The sequence below is a fragment of the Geotrypetes seraphini genome, chromosome 5, assembly GCF_902459505.1.
Source record: "Geotrypetes seraphini chromosome 5, aGeoSer1.1, whole genome shotgun sequence".
NCBI lineage: Eukaryota > Metazoa > Chordata > Amphibia > Gymnophiona > Dermophiidae > Geotrypetes > Geotrypetes seraphini.
The window spans coordinates 31,024,943-31,051,308 of record NC_047088.1 but is presented as its reverse complement, the minus strand read 5'-3'; the positions used below and the strand labels follow the sequence as shown (position 1 = coordinate 31,051,308).

The 26,366-nt window shown below is 44.1% G+C and overlaps 1 protein-coding gene across 6 annotated transcripts in view; it reads right to left on the bottom strand.

The window, feature by feature from the left end:
* The window catches only part of RADX (RPA1 related single stranded DNA binding protein, X-linked), a 95,810-nt gene that overhangs the window by 58,562 nt on the left and 10,882 nt on the right, over nucleotides 1-26,366 (bottom strand). For all 6 annotated transcript variants that reach the window (XM_033945597.1, XM_033945596.1, XM_033945592.1 and 3 more), the window contains exons 4-5: nucleotides 23,118-23,310; nucleotides 4,656-4,764 (exon numbers count right to left, since the gene is read on the bottom strand). In XM_033945597.1, the coding sequence (XP_033801488.1) occupies nucleotides 4,656-4,764; nucleotides 23,118-23,310 (302 nt within the window). The remainder of the gene's footprint in view (nucleotides 1-4,655; nucleotides 4,765-23,117; nucleotides 23,311-26,366) is intronic.

The following is a 26,366-nucleotide window of genomic DNA, read 5'->3' as shown; positions in this document are numbered from 1 at the left end:
TCACCCTGCTGAATCGATTTTTCGATTCGATTCGATTCACTGTTAATGACACAGCTTTTTAAGTTTAAACATTTTATTTATCCAAGACAATATCATAACTCACCAGCCCCCCTGCTGATTCTCAGCTTCCATCCCCAGCCCCCCTACCGATTTCAGCTTCCATCCCCAGCCCCCAAGGCTCACCAGCCCCCCTGCTGATTCTCAGCTTCCATCCCCAACCCCCAAGACTCACCAGCCCCCCTGCTGATTCTCAGCTTCCATCCCCAGCCCCCCTGCCGATTTCAACTTCCATCCATAGCCCCCCTGCCAATTTCAGCTTCCATCCCCATCCCCCCTGCCGATTCTCAGCCCCCCCTGCCGATTTCAACTTCCATCCCCAACCCCCTGCCGATTTCAGCTTCTATCCCCAGGACCCAAGACTCAACAGCCCCCTGCCGATTTCAGCTTCCATCCCAAGTCCCCCTGCCGATTTCAGCTTCCATCCCCAGGCACCAAAACTCACCAGCCCCCCTGCTGATTCTCAGCTTCCATCCCCAGCCCCCCTGCCGATTTCAGCTTCCATCCCCAGGCCCCAAGACTCACCAGCCCCCCTGACTATTTCAGCTTCCATCCCCAGCCCCCCTGCCGATTCTCAGCTTCCATCCCCAACCCCCAAGACTCACCAGCCCCCCTGCTGATTCTCAGCTTCCATCCCCAGCCCCCCTGCCGATTTCAACTTCCATCCATAGCCCCCCTGCCGATTCTTAGCCCCCCCTGCCAATTTCAGCTTCCATCCCCATCCCCCTGCCGATTCTCAGCCCCCCCTGCCGATTTCAACTTCCATCCCCAACCCCCTGCCGATTTCAGCTTCTATCCCCAGGCCCCAAGACTCAACAGCCCCCTGCTGATTTCAGCTTCCATCCCCAGCCCCCCTGCCGATTTCAGCTTTCATCCCCAGGCACCAAAACTCACCAGCCCCCCTGCTGATTCTCAGCTTCCATCCCCAGCCCCCCTGCCAATTTCAGCTTCCATCCCCAGGCCCCAAGACTCACCAGCCCCCCTGACGATTTCAGCTTCCATCCCCAGCCCCCCTGCCGATTCTCAGCTTCCATCCCCAACCCCCAAGACTCACCAGCCCCCCTGCTGATTCTCAGCTTCCATCCCCAGCCCCCCTGCCGATTTCAACTTCCATCCATAGCCCCCCTGCCAATTTCAGCTTCCATCCCCATCCCCCCTGCCGATTCTCAGCCCCCCCTGCCAATTTCAACTTCCATCCCCAACCCCCTGCCGATTTCAGCTTCTATCCCCAGGCCCCAAGACTCAACAGCCCCCTGCCGATTTCAGCTTCCATCCCCAGCCCCCCTGCCGATTTCAGCTTCCATCCCCAGGCACCAAAACTCACCAGCCCCCCTGCTGATTCTCAGCTTCCATCCCCAGCCCCCCTGCCGATTTCAGCTTCCATCCCCAGGCCCCAAGACTCACCAGCCCCCCTGCCGATTCTCAGCTTCCATCCCCAGGCCCCAAGACTCACCAGCCCCCATTCCGATTCATTTACTTACTGGACTGGATATTAAATTGCAGGGAAGAGAGAAGAAATGTGAGGAAAGAGCCAGCCAAAAATAGTATTTGCTGCTGCCGAGGTCTGCTGCACGAGGTCCGCTCGCTCGCCGACTGACTCTCCCACTCCCCCACTCCTTTCATGTCTTGTGATGTAACTTCCGGTTTCGCAAAACCGGAAGTTACATTAGATGGGTAGAGTCTGGCGGCCGGCGGAGTGAAATATCCTGAACTCGTCTTGCAGCTGAATCGGTAAGTCCGGTTTTTAACAAAAATGAACCGATTTGAATCGATTCACCTGATTTGAATTGGTGAACCGATTCAAATCGTGAATCGGGCAGCACTAGTTTTGGTGGAATCCCCCTCACTTTTCTTAATACTGTTGGCGCTGCCGTCAGGGGTGGTTTTGGGGGGTTGTAACCCCCCATTATACAGAAAACTTAACTTTTCCCTGAAAAAATAGGAAAAAGTTACATTTTCTGTATAATGTGGGGGGTTATACCCTCCACATCCCCCAACACGGCAGCGCGAACAGTATTAAGTGTGGGGGGGGGGGGGTCCTCCCACACACCCCATTGGAGCCCTTTAAAATAAGCTTTTAGAGCGGCGCGCTGAAGTCTTGCGCTTAATTGTCCGCTCTCAAATGTCGGCGCGTGTTTGTCTTGCGCGCTTTTGTCCCGTCACCCTTAATTTGGTGTTCTCACAACTAAAGAAACCATCCTTTAAACCAGTTGTTCCAAACCTTGTCATGGAGGACCACCAGGCCAGTCGGGTTTTTGGGATAGCCCTAATGAATATGCATGAGAGAGATTTGCTCATAATGGAGGTGACAGGCATGCAAATCTGCCCCATGCATATTCATTAGGGCTATCCCAAAAACCCGATTGGCCTGGTGGTCCTCCAGGATAGGGTTGGGAACCACTGTTTTAAACCACTACATGCTTCTGCTCTAACATTTCTTTCCTGGAAGACATTATCCTTACTGTACACACATCTTTTAAATGAGAGTAGTACTATGTATTCAAAGATTTTGCCAAAAGCGTTTACCTGCTTGTACTGCCTGTTTCTTTCCCAAACTAGAGCAGTTGAAACACACATTAGACTGCATAAGATAATTACAAATTTATCTTCTACGGACAAGCCACATTAATAGCCCAGCTCAATTTTTGGCCCACAAGCATAATAAAGTTAGTGTTGCTTTTAGTAACAGGACGTTGTCTGCACTGACTTTAGTGTGTCCATGCTGTAAGTAAGCAGATACCAAATTTCCTACTAAGGTGAAGGTCCATTAGCTGAGTTACAGTGGCAACAGTAGCACAACTACAGAACATATTAACAGATGACATTTGGGTATTGGCCCATACCTTTACTAAGCATTACTGTATTGACCAAGTTTCTATTACTGACTCTGCATTTGGTCAAGCTGGTTTGAGAAGTATTTTTTGCTGAACTTGTTTCCATTTGTTCACCTTTTTTTGTAAACTTTTCTTATTAAAGTTACTTTAAATAGTTTAAAAATGATTATGCTTCAGCCAACTTTCCTCATTCTGTCTTTCATCAGTCCCTACTATCGACTATTGCATTGGCTACTGGTGGAAGCATGAGTAATATTTAAATTCTCTTGCATTTGCTTTAAGCTGGTTTGGGGACTGGCCACAATCTACCTTCTATCCCATTTCGTGCTATACAGCCCTACAAAGATAACTAGGAATTGCAATTTATTCACCTATCCTAAAATTACTGGCTGCAGATACAGATCTTTTTTGGACAGGACTCTTGCATTTCAAGCAAGTAAGCAACAATCCTGGTTGGGTAATTACATTAGTGGAGCCATGCTATGGCGCATTTTGAAAAGAAATTAAGACTGTGCTGTTTGATAAATTTATTTCTTAACTGAAGCTTTATTGATAACAAAAAATTTTACATTGTGTATATATAGGAAACATGTTGTTGTATTTCTTTTAACTATTTGTATTGCACTGTGTCCAGCTCTCTTCTGTGTAAACCGCCTAGAAATCATTTGATTGAGGCGGTATAGAAGAATAAAGTTATGTTATGTTATTCAGGTTGCGAAGTGTGAAAATACAAACAAGGTCATATACCACAACCCTCAAGCTATGCAATCATCACTTGTATGGCTGAAGTGATTGTGACTTTCCATTGAGAAAGCATGCTTTCTTATCCAGTAACAAGGGTTCTTCATGGACAGCAGGATCCTGCAGCCACCCAACCTAAGATTAAAGCTTTCTAAAACATGAACTGAAAAGGGAAACTGTGGAGGTCAGAAATACCTATGCAGGTTCAGAAACATTTTTATAGATTTGTGAGCCCTGGGTGAGCAGACCCAGTCAACTCCATCATCAGTGACATGGAGCTGTAGGATCCTGCTATCCATGGAGAATCATCGTTATAGGATAAGCAATTATGCTTTCATGAACACCAGCAGCTATCTATTTGGGTGGCAAAACAGATAGAAAAGGTGAGTGTCAAAGCCAGGAAGATGGAATAAAGAGAGAAATGGCAAGTAGGAAAGGGGAGGTGATAATGCCGTTGTGTAAGTCTCTGGTGAGGCCCCATTTGAAATACTGTGTGCAGTTTTGGAGACTGCAACTTCAAAAAGATATAAATAGGATGGAGTTGGTTCAGAGGGCTGCTACAAAATTGGTTAGTGGTCTCTGTCATAAATCATAAGGGGACAGACTTAGAGGCATTAATATATATCCTCTGGAGGAAAGACGAGAGAGGGGGGATTCGATAGAGATGTTTAAATATCTCCATGGTACAGGTGAGTCTTTTTAAAATGAAGGAAAACTCAATAAGGAGAATGCATAGCATGAAACTGAGAGGCAATAGGCACTGGAGTAATGTAAGAAAATACTTCTTTACAGAACGGGTGGTAAATGCATGGAATAGTCCCCCAGTGGAGGTGGTAGAGATGAAGACTGTATTTGAATTCAAGATAGCATGGGACAGACATGTGGGATCTCTAGAGAGAGGAGAAGACAGCGGATCTTGTGGATGGGCAGACTAGATGGGACCATTCAGCCTTTATGTGCTGCCATGTTTCTATTATTTCCAACTATCTTATGTAATCATCAAGCAATAAGACATTTGCTTACCTTGTGATAAAATGATACTTTACTTCTGGCAATTTCCAGTCTTGCTTAACAAGTTTTTCTGGGATAATGTGAATATTGGCAAGTGGTTCTCGTGGATTGAGACATATTTCTGAAAACAACATAATTGCAAATGTTGAACTAGGTACTAGTATAAAAGAGCCTCCATTGTCAATGGCACATTACAAAAAATATTTTCAGTGAGCCCGATTACCACAGAAACACAATCAATTTATGGCTAGATTTACTAAAGTATGCTCCCATTAATGCAGTTAATGTACATTATTAGTAAATAGGTCCTGTGGTAAACAATGTGCATTACTGCATGTTGGCGAACATTAATACTAGCGTTTTTTAGTAAATCTAGTCCTTACACAGTGACCCCAAAGTATAGTAGAGTCTAGGTCTCTTTGGTTGCAATTTATTTAGATCAAAATCTCAAATCAATGTTTTTCCTATACTACAATTGTTATGTGTAAAGGGACTTTGTAGTATAGAAAAATATTGATTTGGGATTCTGAGCCAAACTTTTCACTTAAATGGCCAGATTCTTCATTCATTCATTCTGATGAATTACCCAGATACATGCCCAGTATGTCTAAATTATTTTGAGATTCAGCCTTCTACTTAGATCTTCAGAACTGTTCCTAATAGATTTTGGGTTTCTTTCCACAAGATATACAGCACTAACTTCGTCATGTGATCTCAGGCTTTTTTTAAAGTTTAAACTCAATATCATCACAATTGTTCTATTGACATAATTAAACGATTTTATAAAGTTAATGAAAAACTCAGCTCATATCAACATCAGGTGGGGACGTGGTGAATCGGGGGAACTTTCTTGAAAAAGTCACGAGGAGAAACATGCTGGAAGCACCTGTCCCCATCAGACATTGATATGAGCTAGGTTTTTCATTAACTTTATAAAAATCTATGAATTATTTCAGTAGAACAATTGCAAGATCGCATGACAAAGCCTGCGATCACATGACGAAGTTAATGCTGTACATGTTGTGGAAAGAGAAACAAAATCCATAAGGAACATTTCTGAAGAGCTAAGAAGGCTGAATGTCAGGACAATAGTATACTGCATTGTGATATACATTATCTGTATTGATAGCAGTATTCTTTAAAGCATTTTCCTTGTTTACAATAACTAAATTATTTTAAAAGCAGAAGGCTAAATACATAAACAAAAAACACAGTTCTACTTTAATTCCCTACAAACATTATACGGGTGATTTTCAAACAGCCTTCCTAGATACAAGTACAGTAAGTACCTTGCATCTAATTTTCTAATGGAGAGCATGTGTGCACTTTTCCTTCAAAACTTTTGATAAAAAGATAGTGAAGTTGATTACCTGTAACGTGGGTTCTCTGAAGATAGCAGGGGAATGCAGCCACAGTTGATGGTGACGTCCTTAGACTGATCCTGTGTGTTGGTACTCTCCAGGGACTGTTGCCTACTGTGGCTCCTCCCCTTGCCATATCAGTTTTGTCTCTAGCTAGATTTAAGATATATTTACGTATATGAGCGGCGATGGAGGGAGAGTAAGTGTGGTTGCATTCGCCTTCTGTCTTTGGAGAACCTATGTTACAAGTAATCAACTTCGCTTTCTCTGATAACAAACAGGGGAGATGTAGGCACAGTTGCTGATGAGTCCCTAGTAGAGACTGACATGGGGAAAAAGTTTGTCCCCATTTCTGCCCCGTCCCCACGAGCTCAGTCCCCGTCCCCGCAAATCGTCTGATCCCATCTGCACAAGCCTCACATAGTTATGATTTTTATTTAACTTATTTTATTATAAAAGAAACAATATTTTTGTACAATTGTCATTTTATAAACAAATAATACATAGCAAAATCAACAAAACCCCTGTTTCCCCTCCCCTTCACAAATATCCCCTCCACTATCCCAAATTCGTGTTCCTCCCATGTCCCAATGTGCTCCTTTCCCCCTCCTTTCTCCTTTTGTCCCATGTTGATATCCCCTCTCTCCCTTACTTGTTCTCAACAGGGCTGAACTTGCTCCATTCAGGGCCGTCCAGCTGGGCATGCCTCCCTCCACCGATGTCAGAGCTGACGTCAGAGGGAGCCTTCCGTGTCAGCCAGGGATCCCAGTTATCTCACTCAACAGTCCTCCTTCCAGCTGGGCTGCTCCTTCCTGCTTTCAGCTGTACTTGTTTGCAGGGACACATCGCGGGCAGCGGCTCTTGCATGCTGCACGTGGCTGACCTGGAAGCCATCGCTTAGAGGTGGGGTTACATGTATGTGCTAAATAGCCGATTGGTATGGCGAAGGCTTGCCATCAGTAGTCCAGGGTGTGAAGGCATTGCTCCATTGGAGAGGCATGTGGAGGAGGGAAGCAGGATGTAGAACTATGTTTCGGTTAACATGGAAATCTGGAACCACTTGGAAGAAATTTGAGGTGCTTGTGGAGTTGAACCCGCTTAGGGAAAAATTGTGTGTTAAGTAGGTTACTAGTGTTTGGAGATCGCTGATGCATCTTTCTGACGTGATGGCTGTGAGAAAAACAGTCTTCCATGTTAGGTATCTGTTAGCAGCAGTGCCTAGAACAGTGGTTCCCAACCCTGTCCTGGAGGACCACCAGGCCAGTTGAGTTTTCAGGATAGCCCTAATGAATATGCATGGAGCAGATTTGCATGCCTGGCACCTCCATTATATGCAGATCTCTCTCTTGCATATTCAACCCTGGCCTGGTGGTCCTCCAGGACAGGGTTGGGAACCACTGGCCTAGCTAGAGGTTCAAAAGGCATGTCCATGAGATGGTCTAGGATAACGTTAAGATCCCATTGTGGAGGCGGGTTTCAAAGGGTGGCTGGAGATTAGTTAGGCCACTAAGGTATGCTGTGAAATTGGTTTTCCATCCACTAGGTTGTGATAGGCAGATATTGTAGATAGATGGAGGCGGACTGAATTTGTCAAGTCCTGAATCAAACAAGTGGAGAAAGTAAGCCAACATCTGTGGAACGGAGCACATACCAGTGGGTTCTGGCAGATGTCCAATCATAGAAAAGAGTCCATTTCGATTGATAGGTTCTTCTGGTGGACAAGCATCTAGTGGCTAGGAGAATTGCACTCACTGTCTGGGAGATTGGGAGGTTTGCAAGAATGCTCCGTTCAATTTCCATGCAGCGAGGTTGAGGCTGGGTAGGTTCAGGTGAAAAGTTTGCCTGTTCCCTGAGGAGGGAGGGGGTTCCCAAAGGAATCAGTGGAGCTTCGATCAGGTCTAATAGAAATGGGTACCATATTTGTCTGGGCCACTTTTGAGCAATCAGGACGAGTTTGGTGGAGACTCTGATAACTTTCTATAGCATTCTGGCTAAGAGTGGAAAGGCATGCAGGAGGATTTACATCCAACTGATGGAAAAAACATCCCGTGCAATGGCCCGATATGTTGAGACTAGTGAACAAAATTTTTGGCACTGTGCATTTTCTTTTGATGCGAAGAGGTCCTTGTCTGGTGTCCCCCAAAGCTGGAATAGCTGCTGAAGGACTGTGGGAATGAGTCCATTTGTGAGGATCGAGTATGCAGATGAGAGACCGCTTTCATGTTTGTGTGTCCTGGAATGTACACTGCTTGCAAGCATGCTTGAAGGGACAGGATTAGGTGCCAAAGGCAGCAGGCCTTCTTGCAGAGAAGCCTAGCGATTCTGAGCCTCCCTGTTTGTTGATGTAGAACATCATTACCTGGTTGTCTGTATGAGGATGTGCTTGCAGTAAATCCAAGGATAGAAGGTTCAAAGGGCATAATAAACTGCATAGAACTCCAGATGATTGATATCGAGCTGCAGATCTTTCTGGCTCCAATGACCCCAAGTACTGAGGTGACCCAAGTGAGCTCCCCAGCCTGTGTTTGAAGCAGCTGTAGTGATTGTTATCTAAGGTGGTGGAGGTTGAAACGGGCAACTAGCCTGCAGAGAAGGTGAGTGAATAAATCCTGATTAGAGACATTTTGATGAAAGTTGGAAGCAGAATCTGACATTCCAGTGTAACTTGAAGTACCACTGTAAAGGTTGCATGTGTAGTCATGCATGCAGTACCAGGGAGAGGATGCTATGTGGCCTAGGAGGCGCAAAACTGTAAGCTCTGGGAGATGAAAAGACCATCTCATCTGGGTGCAGTTTTATGATCATGCAGTATCTGTCTTCAGGCTATGATTTTTGATGCAGTCATAGCACCCTGGTAGACTCTCTTACCCACCGAGGCTAGGAGACAGCAGTCTTTCCCTGGTGGAACACTAAATTGAGTTTTGGACATTTTAGCTTTATTAATGGCTGATTCAGAGACCATTGAATGATACTGCAACTGCTGTAAATCATGCGCAGGGGATTTCTGCACCTTGTTTTTGAGTTCTAGGCATTTAGAGGCAGTGGAAACCAACTGAGGTTTTTGCCAATTGGAAAGCTGGATATCTTGAAGTATTTTGATGCACTGTAAGTGTAATGAGCTCTTTAGATAGTGCTTGACAAGACTGGAGTATGGTTTGAAAATCATTTTTGTTCGCAGGAGTAGCACTCAGATTAAGGATAAGGACAGTGAATATTTTCTGGAGGAACTTGGGACAAGAGTATGCTTCCAAATCCTCTGCTTGAACAGGCAGCTGTGCAGAAGGAGTTGGATTTTGGTCTGAGAGAATATCATCCTCAGGGTTAGATCATGCTTCTGGAGATGCTGAGGGATGAAGAGGAGAGGAACAGAAAGATGTAGAAGGGTTCCAAGTCTGGATCCTGGAGAGGATCTGGAGGTGGGAGAGAGATGGACCCTGACAGTGTAAGATGGGAGGACTGATTTGCCCATAAGGGAGTGTGTTGCGCTAAGAGGGATGGTGGTGCAGGTGTGGGTGTTGGAGGGAATAGAAGACCTGCCTTGAGGAGAGCAACACTATCTTAAAATGAAGCACTGCAGGAGTATTAAAAAGGAAGAGGCTGACTGGGGTATCTGTGGGTGAGAAGAAATATCTTGAGTGAGAAGAGGCATAGGGGGTAGCAAGGAAGGCTGCTTTAGAGGAATAGGATCTACAACTTGCAGGTTCTGAGGAGCTTTTTTGCCTGGCACTTGGTAGGAACTGAAGAGGAAGGAGGGGAATTGGAAAATGTGTGAAGTAGTACCTGAGTTTCCTCTGAAGATGCGAGTCTGCACTGGGAGAGGACCATGAGACCAAAATAGGGCCTATGAGAGCCTTCCCTCCCTGCTGATGGTGCTTAGCTAAATGAGTAAGCTGCAAACTGGCAGTTTGCAGAGGTGCCATTGAAGCCAGAGGTGAGGTAGTAGCAGCTCTGCCTGCCTCTAGTGGTTTGCAGTTCTTTTCAGTCCAATCCTTTGACTTTTTTCGATTCTCTAACGTCAGGGATTGGCGGGTCACCTCCTCCAGTGGTGTTGATACAGGGCCCTGGAGAAACCACCGGCGGTTGTGATCCCGACATCTCCTTGTCAACTGCAGAGCTGTGAAACTGAATACTGCCGCTGATGGCCTCCGAAGTTGGGGAGATTCTGCGGCAGTCCTAAAGAGCTGCCCATTTGCTCAGGTTGTAAATTTTGTTGAGCTAACAATTCATATGTTTTGTTCCTCGATTTTTCTTTTTTTAAGGCTCTGTGAAGAGATGATTTTGACTGAGTTGTTGGTTTTTTGTTTTAATATGGGTAATTTTGGTTTTCCTTTTGCTCTTTTTTTTTAAACTAATTTAGTGAGTGTGTGCGAGAGAGGGGAGAGCTGTGACTATTAGGAGCGGCTAAAGAAAAAATTAACATGGTGAGAGGAGGAGCCACAGAAGGCAGTAGTCCCTATACATGCCCAGTAAGCCAAAAACTTACTTTAGCCAGGGGAGAGCACCAACACACAGTATCAGTTAGAGAATGACACGGTGGCGGTTACCCGCAGCTAGCCGCGTTTAGCCACGGGTAACCCGCCAAAACGGGGAATGAAAACTAGCAGTCGCTGCGGGGACGGGGACAAGGCCATTCACCGCCCCGTGGAGCGGTGTATGGTCTTGTCTCCGCAGTGAGGCAAAAGCATCGCGCGGTCCCCGCAGCACCCACCCGCCTGCCCAATCGATCCTAGTGTTTAGCCAGCTCTCTCCCTTCTCCTCACCTTAGTTTGTAGGTTTTCTTTTTCGGCGACCCGCACACTATCAAAGAACCGCGCACCCGCGGCTGCTCAGTGTTCGATCTTCTGCTCTGACGCAAACGGAAACAGGAAGTTGCAGCAGAGCAGAAAATTGAACACTGAGCAGCTGCGCGTGTGCGGCTCTTTGGGAAAGCATGCAGGTCGCCGAAAAAGAAAGTCTGCAGTGCAAACTAAGGTGAGGAGAAGGGAGAGAGCCGGCTAAACACTAGGATCGATTGGGCAGGCGGGTGGGGGCTGCGGGGACCGTGTGATCGCGGCGTGTTCCCGGCTCAAACTGGAAGGAGGGAGTGAAAGGGAAAAGGATTCTGGACCAAGGGGATGAAGATGAAAAGAAAAACCCACAGCAGGAAAGAAAGAGAAGGACAGGCAGGTGAGCCTGATGCTAGAAGCAGGGGAGGGGGAAGAAAGAGGGAAAAAAGCTAGATGGGGTTGAAAAGAAGAGACACGCTGGTATGGAAGAAGAAGATAGGGGAAATCTGGACACAGGAAGGTAACAGAAAGAGGGGAAATTATGTGCATGGGGCATAGGGACAGAGACATAAAGGCGACATGCCATGGGGATGGTATATGGACACAGGGGGGGGGGCAATGGCAGATACATAGGGGAGATATTAGAAATGAGGAAAATAGGAGCACAGAAGCGAGATGGTTTGTGGGGATGGGACAGGGACCGAACTCACAGGCTCCAGTGGCTTGCACAAATTACATTGTAACGTGCCACGAAAATAAGAGAGAGGAAGGTAGATAGATAGGCCACACGAGAGGAGCTGAAGGGTGGTAGAAAGGAACAGATAGTAAAGGAGGGAGGGAAGGGTGGTGATGGAAAGGAATAGGACAGACATTTAAGGAGGGTGGAGAGGAACAGACCCTGAAGGGAAATGTGGAAGACAGAGTGGGAAGAAGACAGATGCCAGACTATGGGGGAGCAGAGGGAAGAAGATGGGTGCTAGACCAATTGGGGGGGGTGAAGGGAGAGGCACAGTAACAGCAAATGGAAGACGCAGAGAGAAGACACACAGTGGATGGAAGGAATTGAATGAGAAGATGTGGAAAGCAGAAACCAGACAACAAAGGTAGAAAAAAAATTATATTTATTTATTTATTTTTTGCTTTACAATAAAATAGTATATTAGTTGTGTTGATAAAAATGTATAAACAAAGCCCTGCTAGCTGAACATCTCTTTCTCTAGTTCAGCAGCCAGAACTTTGATTTAAAAGGAAGGAATAAGCTAAATATTACAGTACTAAGGCTTATATGGATGCAGCGGGGACGGTGATGGGGCGGTGAAAGGGATGGCGGTGACGGTGACGGGGCGGTGAAGGGAACGGCGGTGACGGGGCGGTGCAGAGGATGGTGGGCCGGGGACGGGGCGGTGACAGATTTTTTTCCCCGTGTCATTCTCTAGTATCAGTCTAAGGACTTCACCATCAAATGTGCCTGCACCTCCCCTACTTATCTCTGGAGAACTGAGGTCTCTACACCTGGTTTTTCCCCCGTGTGCAAATTTTTGTTAGAGAAGAACATGCATAGACTTAAAAATCATATTTAAGAATACTGTCTAATCTGTCTTGTCAGTTAAAATGCATCTTATGCTTGGATATTTACAGCTTGTTCAGTAGTTGAAGCCTTACTTGTCAAAGAACAACTTGAAGATGGTGGTCAGAGGTTTGATTATGGTAATTTTCTCTACATGAGATTGGCTAAGTGGATACTGAAGATTTTCAATTACTTAAAAATATGGCAATCAGGATATTTGAGAGGCTCAGAATGAGTGCTAATGTTATACCAACACTATTGCAACGCCTGCGGTATATCAGGGAATTCATTTCTATTTATGTCATTTCAATTCAAATAATTTCAAGAATCAGTTGAAACACAGAATGAGTCATTCACAATACATGGTAGCAACTTTTTATGTAAGCAGTACAGCCGCCTTCCCAAAAATGCTGGGAATTTATTAAGATTTATTTATTGCCTCTTTGAAAATTTTGCTATACACTTCTCCCTCCGTATTTGCGGTGGATGCGTTCCGGATATAGGCGTGAATATGGAAAAACCGCAAATAACTTTTCTATATGTTATTTGCGGTTTTCTGTAAAAGTCGTCGATTTTACTATTAAAACCGCGAATGCAGTAGTGTACTACAGGGATTCAAAAGAGCTCCTGAGCAGGGGGAAAGTACACACTGTTGAGTGCATGGCGGCTACCACCAACAATCGCCTCCCCGCCCCTTGCTTACCTTGGACATGATTAGCGGCTCCCCGTGCTCTAATCCCCTCCTTCTGCACCTCACACTCGCCTCCCTCCCCTTCCTCCTATGTATGTGTGCACGCCGCTTTTTGTTCCCCTTTCATCGGGTATCAGTTTCCTCTGCAGCCAATGGCAGGGTGTGCATAGACCTGCCTGCAGGGTGTCCTCAGCCCCAAGAAGCGCTGCCACTTGTGATATGCGGCCGTCTCTCTCTCCTTCTCCTCCCCGGCCTTTCTTCCTGGCATGGAGCCTTCAGCCCCGGCTGAGCAGCCGAGCGTCCTCTCCGCTGGCTGCAGCAAACTCTTGATTTCCAACGCGGGGGGGGGGATGCTTTTTTTGTGACTCCCCTGGGAAAGAAGATGGGGATTGTTGCTTCTTTTTTTTTTTAAAGCACTGGCTTCTACGCTGTTGGGAAAGCGATGGTTTCTCTCTGCCGCTCGGGTGCAAGTGGGGTCCCAAGACAAAGTGAACCTCTTGAGGTGCCTGAGGCATGACAAGAGGCTACATGGTCAAGTCAAGTGAAAGGCTGCTTCTATGGATATGGAAACCTTGGGACCTTAGCAAAAGTGATTTGAAACTAAGGGATTGCTTCCATAGAAGGCGGGAGGGTGGGAAGGAGTTTTCAAAGTGATGTAATTTTGGGGGGGGTGGAGTCAGCTGACGAAAAATCATGAATAAGCGAAACCGTGGATACGGAAACCGTGAATATGGAGGGAGAAGTGTACACCGCTTTGAGTGAATTTTAAGCCAAACATAAGCAAAAAAACAATTGCAGCAGTAAATATGTTCAAACAATATACATTACAGCTTAATACTCTACTTATAATGTTACTATGTCTGTCGTAAATATGCAGGTGCTGTTGCAGTTAGAAATCTTTAGTAAATCAAGGCCCTAATCCTTCCTATCACCGACAAACATAAGGATTAAATATGTCACTGATTTGGCCCTTAAAAATATACTTTTTTTTTAATTGTCCAAGTGTTTTTATTGAATTTTTCAAAAAGTTACAACCAAAAAAGAACATAACCAACAAACAAAAATAAAGAACAACTTGAAAAGACATAGCATCATTATAAACAAATTAAATTAGCACAAACAATTATATATTTAATCAAGCATTACATAAGAACATATGAATGACCATCCTGGGACAGACTAAAGGTCCATCAAGCCCAGTATCCTGGTTCCAACAGTGGCTAACCCAGGTATATAAGGTCAAAGCTTCTTGGTGCATATTAAGTAATTGCTTTCTCCTATTTACTGTAATGTTGCCTTACAAATTTAAAAGTTTAGTGATAATTCTTTCCCATGTCTATAATACAGTTTCAAAAACCAGTCTAAGTTCCAGTGCAAAATGAAACACTGATCTCCTGCTAAATACACTGCTTCCCTTCTCTTTCAAGTTTGCCTGTAACGTTTTCAATTTTTGCAACGAGCTTATGTCCCAAAATCTAGATGCCACAGATCCCTGAAGAAAGAAGTGAAATGGGTGAGGTCCTCATCAGAGGCGTTTATCTACCCTGGAGTTTGCTTGAGATAAGTTCTCATATTTTGTGTAATGATGACGTTTACTAGCAATTAAGATATTTTTAAATGGGCCCTGTTCTGGACAAAGCAGTTTCTCACTAGGGGACACAGTTCTTTTTATTCACTATAATTTCACTAGAGTATTTTGTCTCACTTATTAATTAGAGGTACAATATGATGTGAATTGTGAGTGACAACAGAGTCCCTTTAGGCTCATATTTGTCTCCATTCTGGTGCCTGGCTGGCATTTTTAATCACCGATACCTCCTCTTTCACACAAAATTTTATTTTTTTTTACATTTCATTCATTTGATTGATTATGAGTAAGGAACTATCTCCCTAGTGATTCTCTGCAATTAGGTAAATCTGCACCATCAATTTATGTGTGTAGCTATAAAAGCTATAGAGGAAGAGAGGCACATTTTTACGTGCATGTGACCACATACACTTGTAATAACTAAAATACCACCATTTACATACATTTTTAGAACCTAAATTAAGGTATTTTATAAGGTGCTGTCTTTATGCTGAGGTTGTGGGATCAATCCTAGCACTGCTCCTTGTGACCTAGGGTAAGTCACTTAATCCTCCATTGCACCAGATACAAAATAAGTATTATATATATACTAGTCTTTAAGCCCGTTACATTAACGGGTGCTAGAATAGATGTGTATGTCTGTCTGTGTTTCTTTATCTCTCTCTCCTTGGCCGCTGTCTGTGTCCTTCTGTCTCCCCCCCCCCCCCGAGCAAAGCTGTGTGCCCCCAGCACACACCTCCCCCCAAAGCAGCCCCTTTTCCCTCTCCCTGTCTATCCATGGCCCCTTCTGTCTTCCCCCCCAGAGCAAAACTGTCTGTCCCCAGCACACCTCCCCTCCAAAGCAGCCCCCTTTCCCTCTCCCTATCTCTCCATGGCCCCTTCTGTCTCCCCTCAGCACACCCCTCCCCCCAAAGCAGCCCCCTTTCCCTCTCCCTGTCTATCCATGGCCCCTTCTGTCTTCCTCCCAGAGCAAAACTGTCTGTCCCCAGCACACCCCTCCCCCCAAAGCAGCCCCCTTTCCCTCTCTATCCATGGCCCCTTCTGTCTTCCCCCCAGAGCAAAACTGTCTGTCCCCAGCACACCTCCCCTCCAAAGCAGCCCCCTTTCCCTCTCCCTATCTCTCCATGGCCCCTTCTGTCTCCCCTCAGCACACCCCTCCCCCCAAAGCAGCCCCCTTTCCCTCTCCCTCTGGCCCCCTGAATTAATCCCCCTGCTTACCCTCCCATCATCCCAGCGTCTTCTGGCCTGCTCCTCTTCAAAGCAGGCCGCGATCGTGGTGGCCGGCCCCAGTGAACTTCGCAGGCCGCTCCCCAACCCGGAAGCACGCTCCCCCCCGACGCGATCCCATGCGTCAGAGGGAATGTGCCACCGAGGCCGGAAAGCGGCCCGCGAGGCCCGCCAAAGCTGGCCACGATCGCAGGCTGCCCCGAAGAGGAGTATCAGCGGAAGCGGCAGCAGCGGTGAGCGAGGGCGGGAGGAGGCTTGCTTCGGGTTGGTGAGCGAGGGTGGGAGGTGTGTTGAGCTTGCTTTGGGTTGGTGAGGGCGGGAGGAGGGGAGTGGCCAAAGTGATCCCTGGCCGGGTTCTAAAATGGAACACGGCCACAGATCACACACCACAGCGGCAGTAATCAGTATAAAATATGATTAACTTTAAAAGTCTTATTGGTGGTTTGTGACATATTATATTGGTTCTCATTGTATAAGACTAAGGTTGAAAAATATTTGTTAAACAATTCAAGATCTTCTACCTATGTATGATGGTAATAGGGTAAAAAGGGTTTTAAAATACTTTTTAGGCTTAGTCTCTGGTATTATTCCTGAAAAAACAAATAGCATCCAAACCAGTAGCTAACCTGTCTTCTCCGTCACCCTTAAAACCTTTCAGACATGCATCATCAAAGGCCAAATGAAGATTTATAGCCTGAACACCGCTCTGATCAGGTATCCTTGTAAATATTTTACTTCTTTATAACCAAAGATAATTCACTGAGATGCAACATTTCATTTCCAATGTCATCCTGATCCAACGAATGTACAACCTATAAAAAAAAAAAAAGGATCACGTTGGCCATGCTGTAGAATTTGTCTGACACCGGAGGTTTATAGTGTATCCTTTCTTTTAGCAGGGTCCATAAATGGCTAATCCATCAGCCTATGACAGGCAATTTTTTTAGTTCATTCAAGACAGAGAAAAATGTCTAGCTACTTGTCAAAAAGAGACTTGTAAAATGGAAGCTGCTCTACACATTCACCAAGAGATAGATGTGGCTAATTTCTATTCTACATGTGTACGAGATACAATAACACTAAAGCCTTAGCGCTCATTTGAAGCTCTCAAACAGGAAGAGAACATTTATGACTCATATTATTCCCCATTATTAGTTGCCAAATTGTTTCTAACGATAGCAATCTAGATTGTGTATGGGTTTTCTATTCAGGCAAGTGATCCTACATTTTTAAACACAATGGGCACACTGGAAGGGGTGAAAAAAAAAAAGCTAATGAAAGGCAAGTCCAAAAAAACTTCAAAAGATTTGAAAATCAGCTTCTGTGTTAAAAAGTGTAAAATCAAATAGGGTGCAAAAGCAAATTAGCCCACTTTTTTCTCAATTGTGGAATGGTGGGAGGAGGAGGAGGAAGTCCGTCAGGATGAATCATTTGTTGATTTGCTAGAATGTTGCTTTTATTTTTGGTATGAATGCTGACACACTGTCCTATTTCTTAAATGAATTTATTTTTTCTGTTATTTTAATTGTTTTAGTATTGTACACTTCCCCCTTCCCATTCACGGTTTCGGCAATCGTGATTTCACATATTCGCAATTTTTTGGGGAGGGGGAAAAAAAAAGAAAAAAAAAAGCCTTCCCCCCCGGCATCCCGCCCTTACCTGGTAGTCTAGCGGGCTTTCGGGGCAGGAGTGATCTTCCTACTCTCCTGCCCCATGTAGATCACCAATAGGAAATGGCTGTGGGGAGTTCCCGTCGTAGTCTCGAGAGACTACGGGAATTCACGGCAGGGGGACTAATGGTGAAGGATATCAGATGGTAATCAGAGATGGGGAGCAGTGTATCTAAGAATTATGTAAGGTATGCTAGTGTTTTCTAATATTTCTCATTTACATTATAGATGGAAAACTAATAATAATAATAACTTTATTTTTATATACTGCAATACCACAAACAGTTCAGAGCAGTTTACAGAGGAAGAGACTGTATACAGACAGCGATATTACAGAAAACTTTTGAAATTACATTAACATGGTAAGATTAATCAGTTTTTCCTGGAAGTGTTTTAGAAGTACATCATGGTAGAAATGGAGTCAGAAAAATTTGTCAAAGAGAGAAGTTTTGATTGACTTCCTAAAAGTTTAGTAAGAAAGAGCATTTGAGATAAAGTTGGTTAAACATTTATTCCATTTGCCTGCTTGGAATGGTAATGTTCTATCGAGGAATCTCTTGTAGATACAGCCCTTCAAGGATGGGAAAGCAAACAAGTAGGCACTACGTGTACAAGCTGTGCCTGGAAAGTCGACATAATGAGATAGATAGATTGGGGATGAACCTGTTATGGTTTTGAAGCAAAGGCAAGCAAACTTAAAAATATATATAGATTGGTTAAAGTGCCACATTGCCACAACTCATAGAAATATAGTAATATGGCTTATTTAGATTTGCCATATTGGCATTTCTAACTAGCAGATCACAGCGGTATACAAAGGGTAAAAAAAAAAAAAAAAATTTAAAGGTGAAGGGAACTACAATATACTGATAGGAAAGAAAACAGCTTTAACATTCACTCTGGAAGTGGGGATGTATAGGGGAAGAATAAGATGGGGGAAGGGGTGGCTGAAAATAGCTAGGCAGAAGGTCCTATAGTAGGAAATCTAATCCCGTTCTCTACATCCTCTGTGGGTTTGAATGCTTCCCTAAATAACCAGGTTTTTAGCTTGGACTTGAATTTCTTAAATGATAATTTGGCACGTTTAGAAGGGGTAGAGAGTTCCAGAAATAGGGTGCAGCAAAAAAGAATGCATGGTGTCTGGTCAACTCCTGAGTACCTGAATGTAAACCACTTAAGTTATAAGTGGTATATAAATACTAAAATAAATTAAAATAAATAAATTTGAGACTAGAAAAGACTAGATGTAGATAATGGCAAATAAAGACCTGAACAGTCATAGAAACATAGAAACATAGAAATAGACGGCAGATAAGGGCCACGGCCCATCCAGTCTCCCCACCCTAATGTCCCTCCCCTACATTTGCCCTGTGAATAGATCCCATGTGCCGATCCCATTTGGCCTTAAAATCAGGCACGCTGCTGGCCTCAATCACCTGTAGTGGAAGACTATTCCAGCGATCAACCACCCTTTCAGTGAAAAAGAATTTCCTGGTGTCACCTCGTAGTTTCCCGCCCCTGATTTTCCACGGATGCCCTCTTGTTGTCGTGGAACCCTTGAAAAAGAAGATATCTTCCTCTGCCTCGATGCGGCCCGTAAGATACTTGAACATCTCGATCATGTCCCCCCTCTCTCTGCACTCCTCGAGCGAGTATAGCTGTAATTTGTCAAGCCGTTCTTCGTATGGAAGATCCTTGAGTCCCGAGACCATCCGGGTGGCCATTCTCTGCACCGACTCCAGTCTCAGCACATCCTTGCGATAATGCGGCCTCCAGAATTGCACACAGTATTCCAGGTGGGGCCTCACCATGGATCTATACAATGGCATAATGACTTCCGCCTTACAGCTGACAAAACCCCTTCGTATGCAACCCATGATTTGTCTTGCCTTGGACGAAGCCTGCTCCACTTGATTGGCAGACTTCATGTCCTCATTGACGTTTACCCCCAAGTCTCGTTCTGCTACCGTTTTTGCTAGGATCTCGCCATTAAGAGTTGCATGGATTTTGGCTGCCCAGGTGCATAACTTTGCATTTTTTGGCATTGAAGTTGAGTTGCCAGGTCCTAGACCAGCGCTCCAGTAGGAGTAGGTCGTGCATCATGTTGTCAGGCATTGAATCTTCGTCCGTTGTGCATTTGCCCACTACATTACTTAGTTTGGCGTCATCGGCGAATAATGTTATTTTACCTCGAAGCCCTTCTGCCAAGTCCCTTATAAAGATGTTGAATAGGATTGGGCCCAAGACTGAGCCCTGTGGCACTCCACTGATCACCTCCGTCATTTCGGAGGGGGTGCCGTTCACCACCACCCTTTGAAGCCTACCTCCAAGCCAGTTCCCAACCCATTTCGTCAATGTGTCACCTAATCCTATAGAACTCATCTTGCTCAACAACCTGCGGTGTGGTACGCTATTGAATGCTTTGCTAAAGTCCAGGTACACGATGTCCAGGGACTCCCCAATATCCAGCTTCCCCATCACCCAGTCAAAGAAGCTGATCAGGTTGGATTGGCATGATCTCCCCTTAGTAAATCCATGTTGTCAGGGATCCCATAGATTCTCCTCATCCAGAATCTTATCCAATTGGTGTTTGATTAGAGTTTCCATTAGTTTGCTCACTATCGATGTTAGACTCACTGGTCTGTAGTCCACCCAGGCTGCCCAAAAGAAACTGAATTTCACTTTGTTTTGTGACAACAACATTCTCAAAAGAAAGATTTTTTATATAGCTTATATTTGGGAAGCGAAAGTCTCTCCTTTGTTGAGAAAGCTTCACTGGTTTACAGTCTACTTCAGGATTCAATTTAAATGTGCATGCATTATCTTTAAGCATCTCTATGTAATATTTGATCCTTTAGTTTCCTTATATTGGAACTCCTTCAGATCTAGTCATTTGAGGAATACATAGAGATATAAACTCTCTTTCCCTTCTTTTAAGGGTATTAAATCTGTAGGAAAGCAGTCTTTTGCCTTCAAGCTGGTAGAGATGTGGAATGGACTTCCTGACTCCATTAGACTGACAGGCCAGCTACAACAATTTCGTAAAGCCCAGAAAACTCTGCTGTTCAAACAACATTTAAATGGCTTAACTATAGTATCAAAGAATTGACGATAATCCAGCTTTTTTCTTTTATGCTCTCTTTCTTATTACTCTACTCTTAATTACATGTGAACATGTGAACCAAGTCAAGCTCCGTTTGACTTGGTTACTGCATACCAACCAATCTGGTTTCAGACCTGGCTTCAGCACCGAAACTATAATGGCCTCCCTTCTAAACTTCCTACACTCCCTTCTCAGTCAAGGCTCCAACGCTTTGATCCTCCAACTGGATCTAAGCAGCGCCTTTGACCTAGTTGACCACTCCATCATGCTGAACTGTTTGGAGTCAATAGGCATCTCAGGAAACACCCTTACCTGGTTCCGGGGATTTCTCGAACTCAGGTCTTATCAAGTACTCAAAGATGATAATCTCTCCTTCAGCTGGAACAACAACTGTGGACTCCCCCAAGGCTCCCCGCTCTCATCGACCCTCTTCAATATCTACCTCATCTCATTGGGACACCTATTACAGAGCTTAAATCTCACCTTCCACATTTATGCTGACGATATCACCGTTGTACTTCCTTTATCCGATATTTCGCCGAATTTCATCATTCACCTATCCAATATCCTAAACCAAATAGAACTCTGGATGAAGGCCTACAAACTCAAACTGAACACAGAAAAAAACAAATTTTTCCTAGCCTCTCCCAACGGGCAGATAAAAGACAACAAGATTCACGTGAATGGCAAAGATTACGAAATTGATCAATCTATTAAAGTACTAGGGGTTACCCTTGACAGACACCTAACACTAGAAAAACACACTGATCTAATGTTCAAAAAATGTATCTCTACCCTTTGGAAACTTCGCACTATCAAAAAATTATTTGATGAATCATCCTTTCGTCTACTAGTACAAGCCTCCATCTTGAGCACTCTGGACTACTGCAACATCATATTTTTGGAAGCATACAAAAAGTCCCTCCACAAGCTAAGATTAATCCAAAACACTGCCGTCTGCCTCATCTTCGAACTCAAGAAATGGGAACATATCTCTCCATATCTCCAAATACTCCACTGGTTACCAGTAGAATCCAGAATACTTTTCAAGTTTGCCTGCATCAGCTTCAAAGCGATCTTCGGGATGCTACCAACTTACCTAGCTTCCCAATTCCTCACCTACTGCCCAAAAAAGACCTCCCGCAGAACAAACCTCTTTACTTACCCATCCCTGAAATCATGTCACTATAAGAAGTACCTAAACAGAATGCTTTCTTTCCAGGCAGCCCAACTGAACACATGGCTAGCAAAACCAATACTCGAAGCCACATCAGAAAATCTCTGAAGACCCGCCTCTTCAACACCACCTAAACTCTCCCCCCTACCAGTTATAATTCTCCTCGAAAGTCCTCCCCCTTCCTTTTCCCTTCCCCTAACGCTTAATGCTGTACACCTCTCTTACGCACATTATATATATCTAGCTATAAACAGCATTGATCTCTTGTAACTGTTCATATTGTATCATCCTATAACAATATAACATCCTGTATCTTATTGTAAACATCCTGTAACTGTTCTCTTGTTAATATCTTGTACCTTATTGTAAACACCCCAGTACCTGCTCACTTTGTATTATCCTGTATCTTATTGTAAACATCCTGTAACTGTTCTCTTGTTAATATCTTGTACCTTATTGTAAACACCCCAGTACTCTGTATCTTATTGTAAACATCCTGTAACTGTTTTCTTGTTAACATCTTGTACCTTATTGTAAACACCCCAGTACCCTGTATCTTTTTGTAAACATCCTGTAACTGTTTTCTTGTTAATATCTTGTACCTTATTGTAAACACCCCAGTACCTGCTCACTTTGTATTATCCTGTATCCTACTGTTAACACTGTACTCTCTCTAGACACGACTTTCACTGTAAACCGCTTCGAACTTAGGGTATAGCGGTATATAAGAAATAAAATTATTATTATTATTATGATCGAAACATTCAAGATAATGAAGGGAATAGACTTAGTAGATAAAGACAGGTTGTTCACCCTCTCCAAGGTATAGAGAACGAGAGGGCACTCTCTGAAGTTAAAAGGGGATAGATTCCGTACAAATGTAAGGAAGTTCTTCTTCACCCAGAGAGTGGTAGAGAACTGGAATGCTCTTCCGGAATCTGTTATAAGGGAAATACTTTCCAGGGATTCAAGACAAGGTTGGACAAGTTCCTGCTGAATCAGAACGAACGCAGGTAGGGCTGGTCTCAGTTAGGGCATAGGTCTTTGACCTGGGGTGCCGCTGCGTGAGCGGACTGCTGGTCGCGATGGACCGTTGGTCTGACCCAGCAGCGGCAATTCTTATGTTCTTATAAATTGAAGATTAGATTATATTTTTAAGCGAGGGAAACCATTCTCTGTCAGATTATGTAAGGAAGGGTATCAAAAGATAAAACACATCTCGAACATCTCTTGAATTTAGTATGATGTTTTGCTAAAGAGATGACCACAATTAGATTAATGAAAACAAAACATTTTCAATATGCATGGAATCTAAATACTTTACCAATTCCAGTAAGTCTTTTCATCTCTGAATTCCCAGGAGTTGGCTGTGTTCTGTAAGGATAACTTTGTTTGATGGTATACTGCTGTAGAAACAGTACAGTACCAACCTTCAACCTTTTAAACCATTCAGGACACAGAGCATTCCACAAAACCATTGATATCATGCCTGAATGGTCAGCAACTTCAAAGTAAGCCTAGAAACGATACCAACAGCAAAATAGTTAGGTACAAGTCTGCAGGAAAACTTTCAAAATGGCATCACTAATGTTTGATCTAAAAGAATGCATACAGTTGACAAAACTGAATGCAAGAACTTTTGCAATCTACCGTAGTTCTTTTCAAAAGCAGATTATGAGATAAAGACTTTGCAGGTACTGTTATCTAAATACATAATAGACAGCTGATACACTGTGACTGCTGTTGCCAGGTGGTGGTGTGCACAAGCACTCATCATCCCAGGCATGGCTCCGAGGATGAACAAATATCATATGTGGCTGTGCTGAATAGTTGTGCCAGGGGTAGGGGACCTGTTTTCTGCAGGATATATTGAAGGAGTTGCATGGGAAAGAGGCCCTTAGAGAAGAAGGTAGTTTTCAGCACCTTCACCTCACTACAACCATTAGTACCATATATATTCCAATATAAGCTGAGATTTTTGGGCCCCAAAAATGGGGGTCTTGGCTTATATTCAGGTCAATGCCCACCCGCCCCCCTCCAGGACTTGTTGCAGGCCTCCGCTGAGTCTGCCATAAGACCTAGTGGTCCTGTCTCCTGTCCTGGCCGACTGTGACAACTTTTATCCCCCACATGTAACTTTCAATTTCCTACTGGTCCAGGACAGGAACAATCTTCCTGAGCTCCTGCCTAATGCAGAGCTGCTAGCTGATTGGCTACCGCAAAAACTTGGTGTGGGGGGCTGGTGGTTTGGGGGCATCCCTCCTGCCAGTTTTATGAAGGGGAGGGGTTAGTTTAGGGTGGTCCCGGCATGGGGTGGTTTGCAGCAGCAGGAGGGAATGGGCATCCCTCCTACTGATTTTTATTAAAGTACCGAGGGAGGGGTGTGTGGTTCGGCTTGGTGAAAGGGAATTTGGTGGTGGCAGAAGGGAGTGGGCATCCTTCCTGCCTCTATTTTTTTTCTAGGGGTCGTTAGGGGTAGGACTATCATTGGACAGGTGGCCGGCTCAACCTTTTTTTATGGGCTAGATTGTGCATGTATTATACACACACACAAAACATCTGTGCCCAAAGAAAAAAATTAAAATGCCGTTTTTTTCCTGTCAGTATTAGCGATCCGACTATGGCATTGCAACATTAGGCCATCAATCGGATAGCTTGTTTTAATATTAATGACCTCATTTTAATAGTAATGAGGTCATCTACATGCTAGAGTCAGAGAATGTGTGACCGCATGGAAAACCACACGGTAAGCCATTTTGTATATTAGGTTGGCAAATTCCATCAGTCGCTAAACCAGTCAAACTGGTTTAGCGATCATTGGAACACGATCAGAGCATTTAGTGCATCTAGGCCTCAGAGTTTTAAATTTTCCTGTAACTCCAATGTTATCACCCGAGATTCTGTTTTACAAATATTCAAAGGAAGTATATTGTCTATGTCTGTTGCTGACACAATATTGCTATCAGACTTGTATTATTTACATCAGGAGAAAATTGTCAAAACTACCAAAGGTGCAGAGGATTCACCTTTTGCTGATTTATGAGAGGTATTTTGATGTTGGATAATATAATAAAGTATTATTTCTTTTCTTTCTTAGTTTTCTTTGGTTGAAGTCATGTACTCTCTTGATATGGACTTCACTGATATTATATCTTTTTGGTACTGTAGTTGTTTGTTTTCTTCTAAGTGTATTTAAAAATTTTCTATGCTACTTAAGAACTAAACAACTTGAATGGTTCACATGAGTTAAAACAAACAATTATGACAAGCTAAAATTTATTTGATGTTTCTTTTGGAAACTAAATAAAGAAAAAAGGAAAATATAATGTTTAACCAATTAAGCTAAGCTCTGGAGCCAAAAAACACCAGGGGCCCCATCAGGATCCCCTGCAGCTAGACCAAAAGGGGGTATGACAAGACCCCTTCCCATCCCACCCCTCTAAATCCTGATGACTGAGAAGTCTCCTATTGCTAAGAAATTGCAGCAGGAAAAAAAAAGAAGTCTGGGACAAGATGGCTGCTGTTCCCACCAAACACATTGGGACAGGGGTCTCGATGATTTAGCAGGGAGAGAGATAGCATCGACACTTGCCCCCCACCCCCAGGCCGTTTCTGAAGTCAGAAACAGCCCATCACACTGTGGGAAGGCAGCTGCACTTAGATGCCATTTCTTGCACACCACACAGTGCCTGCCAGCTGGCTTGCCCACATGGGCCTGTCTGCTCAAGCCTGCTTCAGTTCAGCGTTCTGGTGACTCCGACGTTACCTGGCTCTCTTAAGCATCTTAAACAGGGAAATCCTCTATATACTAGTGTAGGGGATTCCCCTGTGATCTGCTTCTATTTTTTTAGCTTTAGTCCCTTAAACAGAGAATGAAGCTATACCAAGCCAACTGGAATTTTTTTTTTAATGCCTAGAAGCTGCAGGAGAGCCCATCGGGATTACATCCAAACAAGGTGTATGGACAAGAGGGATAGGGGTGGGGACCCTCTGACAGGGCCCAAAAGGATTAAGGCCAAAGCCTCACATACTGTAGTGGCACTAAGTAAGAAGTGCAACTAGCTTCAGTGGAGTCAAACTCTGTGCTTAATCCCCCCATTGCCCCAGGTACATTAAATAGATTGTAAGCCCACCAGGACAGACAGGAAGAATGCTTGAGTACCTGAATAAACTCATGTAAACCGTTCTGAGCTCTCTTGGGAGAATGGTATAGAAAATTGAATGAATAAATAAATAAAGAGAGAAATTCTTTACATAGTAAAATGTATGGAAACAACTGTACTGAGAACAAAATAAATGGAGTTTTAAGATGCTCAAATTAAATTCCTGTTTAAAACACTGGTAATATCATTTAAATGCTAAACCTGTATCTTATTCTCTGTATATAAACGTTCTGATCAGGGGTGTCCAACCTTTTGGCTTCACTGGGCCGCATTGGCCGAAAAAAAGTTTCTGGGGCCGCACAAACTTTCAAACGCTGCAGCAAGACACAGGAGGGAGCTGGCAAAACGGTAAACACCCGGGGGCAGCAGAGGAAAACACTGCATCGCCCTCGACCGGGGCCGCACAAAAT